The sequence below is a fragment of the Thamnophis elegans genome, chromosome 4 (genome assembly GCF_009769535.1).
Source record: "Thamnophis elegans isolate rThaEle1 chromosome 4, rThaEle1.pri, whole genome shotgun sequence".
In the NCBI taxonomy this organism is placed as follows: Eukaryota; Metazoa; Chordata; class Lepidosauria; order Squamata; family Colubridae; genus Thamnophis; species Thamnophis elegans.
The window spans coordinates 24,358,786-24,373,099 of NC_045544.1; the positions used below are offsets into that span (position 1 = coordinate 24,358,786).

Below are 14,314 nucleotides of genomic sequence, written 5' to 3' on the forward strand. Positions count from 1 at the left end.
ATGATTGTGTTGATGCTACATATTACCATATATGGTGGACTTGTAAGGTTAAAGCATTCTGGATAAAAATATGGTGGATTATGCAAAATATTTTTAAAAAGAGGATAAAGTTTACCCCTCAGTTATTCCTGTTAGGTATAACTATTGATTGTACTGTCGTAGAGACTAACTTGATTTTGTACTTAATAACAGCAGCAGGACTGTTGGTGGCGCAATACTGGAAGAAGGAAGATTTGCCTACTATTCAAGAATGGATATTAAAACAAACTTAGCAGACATGGCTAAAATATCAGCATATCTTAAGGATCACTCAGATGTGAAATATAAACTGGAGTGGAGAAGTTGGATTGACTATATTCAAAATAAATACAGGACTAAGCAATTCCAGATAGTTTATGTCTGAAAAAGCGAGGAATGATATAATCTATTTAGAGTTAGCCTAACAAAAGAGGAGTTAAAGCACAAATGAAAGAACTTTCTTTTAGTCTATTTTAGAATATGTTTGTTAAAGATTTATATCCTGTATTTGCTCTGGGAAATGGGGGGGGGGGGAGAAGGTTGGGAAGGGTTGGGTTCGGGTGGGGGAGGGGAGGTAAATATTTGTAAAAGCTTTTTTTAAATCTTCAATTAAAAAAAAAAGATATGTGGGCTTCAACTTCCAGTTGTCTGTGGAATTCTGGATGTTGAAGTCCATACTACTAGAAATTGCCAAAGTTAAGAAACACTGGTCTACAGGCTCAGCTAAGACAATGAGCTCATTCTAAATTGAAATTAATTTAATATTATCAGGCAGAGCTGTTATAGTAAATATTTGTTATCACCAAAGCTGTATTTTACATAAGTTTTAAATTTCAACAAAACCATTCTGCTGCTGAGTTTTGGGTAGAATTTCTCTCTAATCTCATTCTTCTTCATTCCACACTGCTGCTAATTAAGGATAACACTATTTCATCTGAAGAAACCAATTCTGATCAATACTTGTCTATGCCATAATGAAATTGAAGGGGCTGCTTGATGCTTTTTGGGTTGGGCTGCAACAGGATAACACAATAATATAGCTAATTCCCACTAGGGTTTTATGTATCGGTTCTAATGCGTATCTATTTTTGATTAACGTGGATGCAACACCAGGGGCGCTAATCAAAAAAGTCACAACTTCTATGAGCAGAAACATTTTGGAATCTATAAATAGCATCTTAATCTGCTTTTGCTCAAGGTATACCTATCTAAAGTCAGGTTTCAGTTTCGGAGTATTTTAACCAATCTAGCTGATTTGTTTTTTTTTTCCAGATTCTTCTAGACAAAAGACTTTTCTTTTTCTGCATCTGATGAACACTTTCTCCTCAAGAGACCTCAAAGCGCAATTTACTAGTCAGTTTAGAGTCAATGTTATGATACAGGGTATCTTTGTTTGCAAATAGTAGCCTCTGAGAAAGCATCCCCAGGGCCACACAAGTCAAAACAGAGAGGTAGAGGTGACGCTTTCCAAACACTCCCCTACGGAGTGAGAAAAATTTCATCAACCTTCCATCTCTGTTGCTACTAGGGACAAAAAACAAATAATGTACATCAATCCAGGGAAGGTTTGGATTCGGATCCCACTATCTTCCTATAGGAAAAAAATACAACATCTATACTATAGGGATTTATTTTTAATTGTTCTATTTGCCCAACCAAAGCTGAGAACTGGGGATAACATACAACTGGTGGCTCAAATAACCAATCCTGTCCGCTAACGCTTCCTTCTCTCCAAGTCTCACCAGGAAGTTTGCTCCAATTACAAACAACACCCCAAAAAAGTTAAGTAGCTAGAACAAATGTATTAGAACCAAAAGGAGGAAAGCTGTATCTCAATTGTTATTTCCACAATCATAAAATGCAGAACCTTCACTAGTTATCTATTATAGGCCTTTACTGAAAGGCTGAAACAAGTTGAGCAGCTAAGACAGATTTCATGGGTATAATGTCAATAATTAACAATAGGATATTAAGCTGAACCATGTAGTAAGGAAGAATAACTAGAAATTAGGATCCAAACATGAGGAAAAACAGTATTTGCTTCAAACATCCTTTGTTTCTAACACTGGTAATAAACTCAAAATTAAAAGAACACTATCCCTAAATTTAATCTTCCCCATTTGTATGCGTACTCCTTTGTCGACCAAATATAATAACTACAGATACGCACTGGAAAATTCTCAGAAGGAAGATACAAATCTGTTTTGAAAGCTATTTGCAGAATGCTATTAGGGCAGAAGCTTCTACAGAACTCCAGCTGAAAAATATCAGGTGCAAAGAACCTGCACTTTTATTGTCTGATTCTGGGTAATGAACATATGCTTTGGAACACATCATCCATGAGGCAGCCAACATTTTTAGAATATTTAGGAAAACTGCATGACTGGCTGTCGGCACATCTCCCCCACCTAGCTCAATGATCAGGTTGGTTTTGCTGATATAGATGTGCCAAAGAAAATAGATACTACTGAAATTGTTATGTTTGATTGATGGGGGAGGAAGAATTACTATATGTATGTAATTATGGTTGAATGTTGACAAACTCTCTAGAGTTCTTTTGCAATTTTTATTTGGAGTCCAGGGTTTTCTGGTCTTTGTAAGGAAGGAACTCCATAACAAACGGGATGAAGAATGTTAAAAGGTTATTCACATCCTTCAGTTCTAAAGAATATTTATCTGCTATTTTCTCAGCAGTCCATGTCTCTGGAGAGCGTTGATGATTGTTGAGAAGAGTCAAGGCTTCCTCTATCAAGACTTTGCCTTTGGGAACAGCCTGAATGTCCAGATAATTGAACTGTCCATCTATTAGCGGCCTGTAATCTTCCTGCTTACGTAGGAGATTTCTCCCTTTTTTCTTCTAGAAGATGGAGATAGAAAAAAAAAATTAGAAATATGTTAGCCAATGTTCTATTTCTATTTTAAGGAATTTATTTTTCATATAATCACCTGTAACAAAGTTTTGAACTACAGTTAATCCTTGGGTTACAAATGATAATTGGAACTGGAATCTCCATTGCTAAATGATGCAGCCATAAAGCAGAAAGTATCATGACTGCAATGGTAGCAGACGTTGTCATTGTTAAGCAAGGACTGTGTAGATGGTTAAGCAAGGACTCACAAGACCGCATCATGTTTGCTTATGCTACCGAAACTTTGTTCCAGATAAGTAGGCGGGTAGGTCCCACAGGTGGGTGCTAGAGTGCAGGGTGGGCAGGTGCTGGGGTAGCCACTAGAAAATGCAGTCAGGCGCTACAGAGTACAGGTGCTGTCCACATGCTGTCCAGAGACTTCTTGGAATAAGAATTGGTGGAGGTGAGTGATTTGCAACCTCCTGCCAGTTTCCCATAGACTTTGGTTGTGAGAAGGTGGCAGGGAAGGTTACAAATGGCAATCACATGCCTATGGGATGCAGCAGGTCTCATAATTGTGAGCTGGTTCCCAAAATGTGATCACATGGTCACAATGGTCACCGATCATTGCAATTCAAGGATCAGTTGTAAGACACACACACACCATTTGATGCTGTCATAACTAGCGTAACTAGTTGCTGATCTAATAGCACTTAGCAACAGTACTTAGACTTATATATCACTTCACAGTGCTTTTACAACCCTCTCTAAGAGTCAGCCTATTGTCCCCAACAATCTGGGTCCTCATTTTACCCACCTCGGAAGGATGGAAGGCTGAGTCAACCTTGAGCCTGGTGAGATTCAAACTGCTGAACTTCTGGCACCCAGCAGTCAGCAGAAGTAGCCTGCAGTACTGCATTCTAACCACTGCATCACCATGGCTCTTGGTCATTAAGTGAGGATTACCTGTATTCTTCTCTTATGAGCCTACCTGGTTTCTCATTTTAAAAAGGTGCCTGGTTATAATACTTGTTATTCTGGCTGTTTAAAGAATTGGAAAGTACCTCAGGGGTATTTGGAAAATTATTACATTAGAACATTACTTATGCTTTTATGCTTTATACTTATACTATAGAGCCGAGGTGGCGCAGTGGTTAAATGCAGCACTGCAGGCTACTTCAGCTGACTGCAGTTCTGCAGTTCAGCTGTTCAAATCTCACCGGCTCAGGGTTGACTCAGCCTTCCATCCTTCCGAGGTGGGTAAAATGAGGACCCGAATTGTTGGGGGCAATATGCTGACTCTGTAAACCGCTTAAGAGGGCTGAAAGCCCTATGAAGCGGTATATGTGTAACTGCTATTGCTATTGCTATGTACAAGATCCCAGATTCATATCTAGGATTATTAGCAAGGTAGAATCCTGAAACCCCAAATGTGGCTGCTATCAGTTAAAGACAAAATCAAGCCAAATAGAATAATAGTCTGGGTTATTATACAGTAGCTTGTTACTTTTTTATTTTCCAATGGTTTTAAAAATCCCTTTCCCACTCAATGCATTTGCCTTCTCCCTCCCTTTATCCTCATGAGAATTAGGATGGGTCTTGTCTGAGATGCTTCCTCAGGTTACAATTCTGTTCTGGACTCAGGTTTCTTTTACCTCAGGTTTCTTTTTCTTGCTAGCAGCTGTTCCTTTTCTTCCTCAATATTATTTTTTTCTTGACTATAATTCAAATTTCTCCTCAGCTATAGGACCCAGTGGGTGACTCTGGGCCAGACGTTCTCTCTTGTCTTAAACATCTCACAAGATTGTTTTGAGTCTAAAATGAGGGAAGATCTAGATACTAAGCTACCTGGAGTGTTTAAGAAGGAAAAAAGATATAAGTGCAAACTTACAAAACAATTAAGAACCTAAACAGCCCTGCTGGCTTAGGCCCAGGCCCTTTTAGTTTAACATTTCTTACATTATCTAAACAAAAGTCTCTAGATACAGGTGCCAATTACAGCAACCCTACTTATTTTCATGGTATCTAAATGCAAGCCTGATTACTTTTAAATTACATTCAATTAGTTTTGGCCAAATGTTGTGGCCTGTCAAGATATCCTCGGTATCTTATTTCTATTTCTAAACGATTATTCATCAAACTATTCTCAATGAAGACTTGTTCTTTGGGTAACCTAAATGACAAGAGGCTTTGCCCATTAACATACAGGATAAAAGACATAACCTCAGAGGTGTATCTTTTTTGAAAAATAAATGATCTAATCATGAGAAAAAAAATAGTCTATACATTTCATTATCTTTTCAGGAATCTTAGAAAATTGTAAATGGACTACTTAAATTAGTTTAGTTTTCGTAACTGAAACCAAGCAATTGATTGTTGGGCAAAAAAATTGAAAAAGAAGGAGAATTAATTTTGTCAACCTTGGCAACTTTTAAGATATGTGGACTTCAGCAAACTGGGGAATTCTGGGAGTTGAAGTCCAGATAACATAAAAGTCACCCAGGTTAAGAAACACTGCACCCCCTGTAAGATGATGCCCACTTACAAGTCAAAATTTCAGGCTGGGGAGGGCTCAGCAAGGAAAAAGTGATCTTTCTCTCTCTTTTTATCTCCACCTAGTGGACTGCCAGAAGGAAGACAGTTTTTCTAAATTGATCCCTTGCAGAGGATTTTTGAAATTAGGCTGACCTATTTTATAGCATCAAAACACAAGGAATTTTACAAACTGATATGCTAAGAGATGGGCTGTTCTTGCTTGAGAGTTTTAATTGCTATGAAAAGGCGAATAAGCACAGGGACTGCTTGCAGTAGACTGCTGGGTAAAAAAGACTTTCTGATTTTGATTTTGATTTTCTGATTTTGGACAACTGGTTTGTTGATATCAACAGATCATTCCTTGCTATGCTGCAATTTGTTTCCCTTACCGTGTTTTACATTTTGACACTACCAATAATCATTGAAATTTAAAATAAGCAATGCTTATTAAGATATTTTTTTTCAAAGTTCCTCAGAAGCTCCCCAGAAATCTCATTATAGATTGATGTGGGATTTCTCTTAAAATACTACAAAAAGACAGTGGAGGACAGCAATGATAGCAAACACAGCCATGGTATTTTTTCATATAACCTCATGAAATATTAAAATTCAGGCTAAAGATAACTACCTCTGCAACTACAGTTGAGTGGAGGAGAGGGGGAAGAGATGAACAGAAAAGAAAGGAGGCAAAAAAAGATCTGGGACAGAAAGTAGAACAAGCTGCCAGAGGCACAGTGAGGCAAAAAAGAAAAAGGAGGGCATCTCCAAGCAGGACATCCTTCAGCATTTCTTTCTAACTTCTAAATTCTGAGAATAAGCCATCTATAGGCCTTGAACCTAGCTCATCCACCAAATGCATGAGAGTTATCCCCCCAGGCCCATTTATCTCTCTTATATTAAAGTTAACATCAATTATCTTAGAATTAAGAGAGAAAGCCCTATTAAACACAGCTAACATTATTTCTGAATAATCTTCCAATCTATAAGCATCTTCATGTCAGATTCCAAATACAAATTAAGTTATTCAGAAGTGCTTACATTTGAATACAGGTAGTCCCCTGACTTACGACTACAATTGGGACCAGCATTTCCTTCGTTATGCAAGAGGTTGTTTACATGAGTCCCATTCAATATTAGGACCCCTTTTTGCCATGGTTGTTAAGCGAATCACTGCCGTTGCCAAGAAAATCCAGCTTCCCACGTTAATTTTGCTTGTTGGAATCTGGCTGGAAAGATTACAAAAGGAGATCACATGATCGCCATTTGTAACCTACATGCCCTGTTGGTGCAGTGCTTGGAATGCAGTATTGCAGGCTAACTCTGCCCACAGTCTAGAGTTTGATCCTGACAGAGCTCCAGGTTGACTCAGCCTTCCAACGTTGGTCAAATGAGGACTCAGATTATTGCGGGCAATATGCTGACTTTATAAACCTCTCAGCGGTGTAAAGCACTATGGGACCAGTATATAAGTCTAAGAGCTATTCCTATGCCAGGATGCTGCAACCATCATAAATACATGCCAAATGCCAAGAGCTCAAATTTTGATCACAGGACAACAGTCCAAGTCATGGATCAGCAATCTGTGGCTCTGGAGCTGCATGTGGCTCATTTATCCCTTTGCTGCAGCTCCCTGTCATCAGTCAGCTTCACAATTGATAGGACTTTTGGTTAGGACAGGTAGGGGAAAAAGGATGCCATGCTAAGAGGAGACTCTATGGGGAACTAGGCTTCTGGTTGGCTCCAGAATTGAACAGGGGAGGGGACTTCCAGTTAGGACCTTTGAGGTTCTTTGAGTGTTTAATGTTGCCGACCCCTGGTGTAAGTGCAAAGAGCATATGTCACTTTTTTCAGCTTTCTTGTAACTTCAAGAGATTACTAAATAAATGGTTGCAAGTCAAGGAGTACCTGTGAGAGTTTTCAAATTACCAGGAATTCTGATGCATTTGCAGTTCATTACCAAAATAAAGGCAAAACAGAATTTTGAGCAGGTGAAATAAAACAAGATACCTGGGGAATCTGTGAAAAAGTTTACACAGATCGATCCTTAAATGTCACTGGGAATGGGAAATGTATAAAAGATTAATTCCATTCATAAACTGAAAGAAATATCAGGCACTGGCTTGTACTGATATGGGTAACAAATCAATATAAGAAAGCAAAGACTATTTAGACTGTATCATGAAAAACTTCTTTTGTCCCCAGGGTGCTATGTAAAGCTAAATTATCAAAGTGTGTGTGCATTTTAAGACTTGGTAACTCACTTGCAAGCCTGGATCACTGGAATCAACACGGACATCCTTCAACAAAGTAAGAAGCTTTTCATCTTTTTTCTTTATCTCTTCTTGGATATTGGCAGACCCTGAAGAAAATAAACATAAAACCCATAACTTTCTGTTTTTACAACAAAGTAGAACAGTTCCAACAGAAGAGAATATATGTAGCTGAGAGCTGAACTGTGAAATTCTTGGTGCTCTCTGAGCTTGGCTATTTAGCTGCGGAATTTTCATTATCCAACTAGGTCCATGATGGCGAACCTATGACACACGTGCCACAGATGGCACATGGAGCCATTTCTGAGGGCACATGAGGCGGTACCCTGTCAGCTCCAGCAGCCAGCTGATTTTCGGTCGTTTTTCACCTTCCGGAGGCATCCCTGAAGTCTCTGGAGGGTGAAAAATGGCCCATTGGGCAACCCGGAAGTCCATTCCCGAATTTCCATGTTGGACCATTTTTCGCCCTCCCCTGGCTCCTAGAAAGGCTCTGGAGCCTGGGAAGAGCAAAAAATGGGCCTTCTGTTCTGACCGGAAGTTGGCAAATGGGCCATTTTCAGCCTCTGGAGAGTGGGGAAGGCCATTTTCACCATCCCCAGGCTCCTAGAAAGGGTCTGAAGCCTGGGGAGGGCGAAAAACGGGTCCACTGTGCCACTTTGTGCCAAAAGTGGGGAGAGCATGTGGGGGGGGGCGTGCACGGGGGGAAGGGCGCATTGGTGTGGGCACACTCACGCATGACCCTTCTGTGCTCCTCCCGCTTTTGGCACACAATGGCAGAAAGGTCACTGAACTAGGTAATTTATCAGTGCTAGTAAGTGTGGGTTTGCTCCTCATTTATATATAGTAGCTTGTCTTGACAGGGTTAGTAGGGTGTGGCTTTCTCCCTGGTAGTTTCTTGAATAGGATATTGTTTTCTGCTTGATTGTTTGTCTCCTTACTAGTTCCTTGAAACAAAAAGCCAACATCCAGATAAGCAGACATCGACACAATCAATCAATCAAGCATAAAACAATACCCTAATCAAGGAAGTACTAAGGAAAAAAATAACATCTCTGCCAATACTAGCAGGGAAAATTAATGTAAATAAAAAGAAAACAAACACCACTCTCAGTAACACAGATAATATTACCTAGTAGATTAATGAAATGTCTGAAAGCAAACAACCTCCGAAAGCACCATGGACTCCACAAGAAGGTTCTAAATGAAATCATATACAAAAGTTTATATGTGCATTTACAAACACACACACACACATATTCAGGCTGCTGAACTGCATTTGAAATAGCCTCTACTCTTAAAAACTTGAAAACAATTATTCCTCTAACTTGGGCCAGAATCAATTAATGTGTGAGGTCTCTGTCAACTGTACAATATAATGGAGACATGGAAGACAAGGGGCAGAGTGTTTTTTTTATGTAGTTAAGCAGGCCTGTCATATTAGGACAGGGGTCTCCATTGTTGCCAAGGTTGGAGACCCCTGCCTTAGGAAATAAATTCTATTCCTAATTCTTCCTCAGTATATTATATTCTTTTTCTACCCATCTTACTGACTTTCCATTTTGTTTTAAGTGCTACATTTGTAGGCATGTTTAGCTAAGGGATTATGATTTAGCTTGTGGACATTGTGGCTGAATGAAAATTAGAATATAAGTCTTCGACTCTACTGTTTTTAGTGGATTTCAGCTGAAGAACATATGTCCTGACCGTAACAGGATGATGCCCGCTGAAATTAATATAGTCTCAGGAAATTTCCTGGCCTGGGTCATTCAACTTCCTAAGGATGCCCTCATACCATAGGCCTAAGCTGCTTGACTCCTATAAGTAAACTGGTTGGAAATGAAGCTGGTAAGGGGAATCTCCCCCTAGATTTCAACCTGTTCTGCTTTGGTTATGTTACATTGGCAATGGACCTTTAACGGCTAGACTTGCCTTCTTTATGCCTCCCACTAAGGTACCACTCTCTTTCCTTGGATGGATCTTTGGGGAAACTGGATTTCCACTAACAGACCACCGTGCTCTTACCATTTTCCTGTCATGTAGGTTGCCAAGGGAAAACAATGAAACCTTCTCAATTTTCCTAGAGAGGAAAAGAAGGAGCCACCATATCCTTGATTCACTGTGAAAGAAGAAGTCCAATTTCACTAGCCTACTGCTAAGATAAAGATGGTACCGGAGGGGGGGGGATCCAGAGGTTCACTATCAAAGTCTCTTCAGAAGGGGACAGGCCAGCAACCCAAGACAAAATGTCCACCAAGGGATCGATCAATGGTCAAAGAGGAAAAGGAGGAGGCACTTCTGCCACAGCACACAGTAGTGTTTGCATCACAATGAAATTAAGTGCAACAGATAAACTGGATAGCACCACTTGCGCCAACACAAACCAGAAAACATCATGGCACAGCAGGAAAAGATAGGTAGAAGTTGTTTTCCAGTGGGTTGTGGGTGGGTAGAGGTTGATGACATGTGTTCCAGCCCTGAGCAATGGTTAGTCACCCATGTGGCCGGACAGGTCAGTCCGAGTGTCGTTTCTCTGGTTTTACTTTAGCACATTGCATAAGCTAACTGATTGTGGCTTATTTAACCACGGTTAAAGAAAGCAGGACAAAGTGTGTTGTGTGTTGACTGATCTGTCTGGAGCTGGAAGGAACAGTACAGGTAGTTCTTGACTTACAACCACAACTGAGCCCAAAATCCCTGTTGCTAAGCAAACATCTGTTAAGTGAATTTTGCCCCAATTTTGCCCCAATTGTTAAGTGAACCACTGTAGTTCTTAAGTTAGTAACACAGTTGTTAAGTGAATCTGGTTTCCCCGTTGATGTTGCTTCTCAGAAGGTCGCAAAAGCTTACACATGATCTCAGGTCACTGCAACTGTCATAAATATGAGCCACTTGTCAAGCGGCTGAATTTGGATCACATTACCATGGGAACCCTTCAATCATCCTAAGTGTGAAAAATGGTCACAAGTCACTTTTTTCAGTGCCGTTACAACTTTGAACAGCCACTAAACAAAGTATTGTAAGTTGAGGACGACCTGTATCTGCTTCTTTACAGGAGCTATACATTCGTTCTTTGCAACAGGGCTATTTCGAGTAGAGTGTCAGCCAGACAAAAAAGGAGATATTGTTAAATCATTTGTATATTTACGTCTGTACTGATGGAACCTGAAGACCTTCATAGAGCTGCGGTGGCACAGTAGTGCCATACTGCAGGCTACTTTTGATTGCCAACTGCCAACAGTTCACCAGTTCGAATCTCACTAGGCTCAAGGTTGACTCATCCTTCCATCCTTCCGAAGTTGGTAAAATGAGGACCCAGAATGTTGGGGGCAATAGGCTGGCTCTGAAACAGCTTAGAGAGGGCTGTAAAAGCACTATGAAGCGGTATATAAGTCTAAGTGCTATAAACAGCCAGAATAACAAGAATTATAACCAGACACTTCTTTTAAATGGGAAACCAGGTAGACTCATAAGAGAAGAATACAGATAGTCCTCACTTAGTGACCAAGAGCTGCGGTGGCGCAGTGGTTAGAATGCAGTACTTCAGGCTACTTCTACTGACTGCCAGAAGTTCAGCAGTTCGAATCTCAATAGGCTCAAGGTTTACTCAGCCTTCCATCCTTCCGAGGTCGGTAAAACGAGGACCCAGACTGTTGACTCTGTAAACCGCTCAGAGAGGGCCATAAAGCACTGTGAAGTGGTATGTACGTCTACGTGCTATTGCTTATTGCTGTATCCACGCTCTGTCTCGGCATCCTTGCACCTCAACTGCCTCCCAAACTACCGTCCCCAGCCTCTGCCCATTATCGGAGACGCGCATGCGGCGGCTGCTAAAAGTCAACCAGTCCTTCCAAAGGCAGAGCTAAAGTGCGGGCGCGGTTTCCAAAACTTGGGAGCGGAGCGAGGGGTCGCTTTAACGTCACCAGCGCCTTTGACCTCGGAAATCGCGGTTGCTTTTGCTTCTGCAGCTCCCCAGCCCGGGGAGGACAAAGCCTGACTACGAATATCCCCTTCCTTTGCAAGATCTACTCCCAAGGCTGGGGCTCCCTTAGATGTAAAGGGAAAGGAAGCCCTTTGCTCTTTATGGACGCCATGCAACGGAGCTGCCCGGGGATATTCCCTGGTGGGCCGGCACCTGGTTCCCTCCCTCCCTCCCCCAAATGTCCTTTAACCAGCCCCTTCTGCAGCAGAAACCAAAGGAAGCGGCGCAGGATGATTCAACCATCCAGCTGTGCATTTGCGCCCTGCTGAACTCACAATCCGGCGTGGCTGCGACGGGGTAGTGCGGGGCAGGCGTGGGTTTGCTCTTGCTGATTTCCCGGTGCGCTCGGTTTTCCAGGTTAAACTTGCTAAGCACGCGGGTCACCCTGGCGCCCATCGCACCGGCTCACAATGTGTCGACGGGGAGGTGTCAGTCTGGCCTTTGCGCAGAAGACCGCCGATCGGAGGCCAGGCCGCGGCCGAGGGCGCCGCTTAGTGGCGCGGAGGTCGGGTTGTTTTCTAAAACAAAAAGTCGCTTTTTTTTTCCTTTGTGGAAATCCGAAGCTGTCGCTCGCCTTGTTACCAACTTGAGCCCGACCCTTCTGTGATATTTCCCCCATCCCACGTGTGAACCAGGAAGGTGCGAGCTCGAAACTTTGCAATCCTACTAGGGTTGGGAAGACACAGACGATTGGAAAAGAGGACACACACTGTTTATCTTTCTGGGCGTCCATGACAAGTATTACAGCGAAAAACTGCAGAAGGAAGGGAATAGAATAGAATAGAATTCTTTATGGGCCACAATGTGGTTGGACACACAAGGAATTTGTCTTTGGTGCATATGCAGTCAGTGTACATAAAAAGACATGAAAAGATACATTTTGTCAAGAATCATAAGGTACAACACTTAATGATTGCTATAGGGTACAAATAAGCAATCAGGAAACAATCAATTTCAATATAAATCTTAAGGATACAAGCTATAAAGTTACAGACTTGTAGAAAGAAAAGAAAAGAATGAACGAACCACACCTTTAGTATCAGAATTTCAATTGCTGTTTTTCCTATAAATCTTTATTTTTCAAATACATGTTAATGATAATAGAGAATCGACAGGAATGCTCTTCAAATTTCACCACAGGAACCTATGAAAATCATGTTATTATCTAAAGACTCTTGAAAGGGGATGGACTGAAATTGATTGCTGATAGCATCAGGAAATAAATAATGTCAATCAAGGCTGTTGAATCTGTCAACAGATGAAAGAAAACACATTTAATTTTAGGCTTATAGCTGCTAGACAGAGAACATAAGGACGTGTCTTCCTTTTGTTAGACATATGGTAACCTTAAATTCAAAGCTACCTAATGAGGAGTAACACAGCGGGGCTTGGTGAGAGTACACAGTTGCACAGGATTAAATTATGTAAACAATTGTAGAGAACTGGGGGTCTTTTAATCTGGAAGATTTATACTGTCTTTTTAATTTTCCCTACTTTAGTTTCTCCCAAATGATTTTGCTCACTGAGGATGATGGAGGTTGCAGCCCAACAGATCAGAAGAACACCAATGTTGCAATGTCAAATCAACTTTCCAGAGGCTTTGGACTTCAGCACCTATATGCCTCAGTTTTGTTTAAAGTCTGTAGATATAGGAATTGTAATTTAAAACACTTGGAGGCCATCATGTTACAACCTAATTCCTTCACAAGTGCAATGATCATAATTTTCTATTGCAAACTTATTCCCAGTAAATATTGAATGTTGTGGTTTTGAACTACTGTACTGCTTAGAAGTGCATAATATTACATGCTTTTATAAAATGAGATTGGTTTTTTTGTCCAGGTGTCACTTATAGAATAATTTATTTACTAATCATTTTTACCTTCTATTCAGAAAAAAGAGATTTTGAGAAAAAAATTCCAAATATTATCATATTCCTATCTAAATTTTTATCAGTTCTATCCCTCTAAAATGTCAGAATTAGCAGAGATGGCAAAATTGACTTGTCTGATTAGAAAAAGGACGATAACCATAATATTAATGACTAGAGACTCCTTATGGACTTTTTGTTAAAAAATGAATTTGTGATATATGTGAGTTTGATTATAAAAAAGGCTCAGGCTATCGAAATAAGGAAATTATGTTGTAACCTCAGAAAGACAGAGAAAATATAAATGCATTTTATAACTATTGTCAAAAAGATTGGATGTCACTTGTTCAAAACTTTTCTTGCCTTTTCTTTTTTTTACACTTTTTATTTACCTAATACTTTTGTTTACTTTCTTTACTTTTTTCTTCCCAAATTTGCCTTCTCTTTAATCTCTTAAGCATTTTTAAATAAAATTTATATATAATACATAAAGAAATAAATAATTAGGTCTATCCCTATGTACCTTTTTTAAAAAAGATAAATCAAAGTTGGTTAGATGCTGTTGGTTAGCAAAATGGGTTTTTGAAAAAAATGAAAAAATATATAGTTTCTTAGTGTAACATGAAGAACTTAATGATGTCTGGAATAGAAAAAACACTGGAAAAAATGCAAAAATTGCTAGGTGACAGCTGATAGAAGGAAACATCAGATGGAGCTGACAGTGTCAGGCTTTAGGATTAGCTTACACAGTGGTGTGAAAAGTTGTTGGATGTAGTAAAACTTCATTATTAGT

At 40.1% G+C, this 14,314-nt stretch overlaps 1 protein-coding gene across 1 annotated transcript; it reads right to left on the reverse strand.

The window, feature by feature from the left end:
* Positions 1-2,285: 2,285 nt before the first annotated feature.
* LOC116506941 (NADH dehydrogenase [ubiquinone] 1 alpha subcomplex assembly factor 4-like) lies at positions 2,286-12,104 on the reverse strand. The gene is made up of 3 exons (XM_032214835.1): positions 11,927-12,104; positions 7,664-7,761; positions 2,286-2,875 (listed from the first exon to the last, which is right to left on the reverse strand). The coding sequence occupies exons 1-3, from the start codon at positions 12,045-12,047 to the stop codon at positions 2,585-2,587; spliced, it is 510 nt and encodes a 169-aa protein (XP_032070726.1). The 5' UTR covers positions 12,048-12,104; the 3' UTR covers positions 2,286-2,584.
* Positions 12,105-14,314: the final 2,210 nt, after the last annotated feature.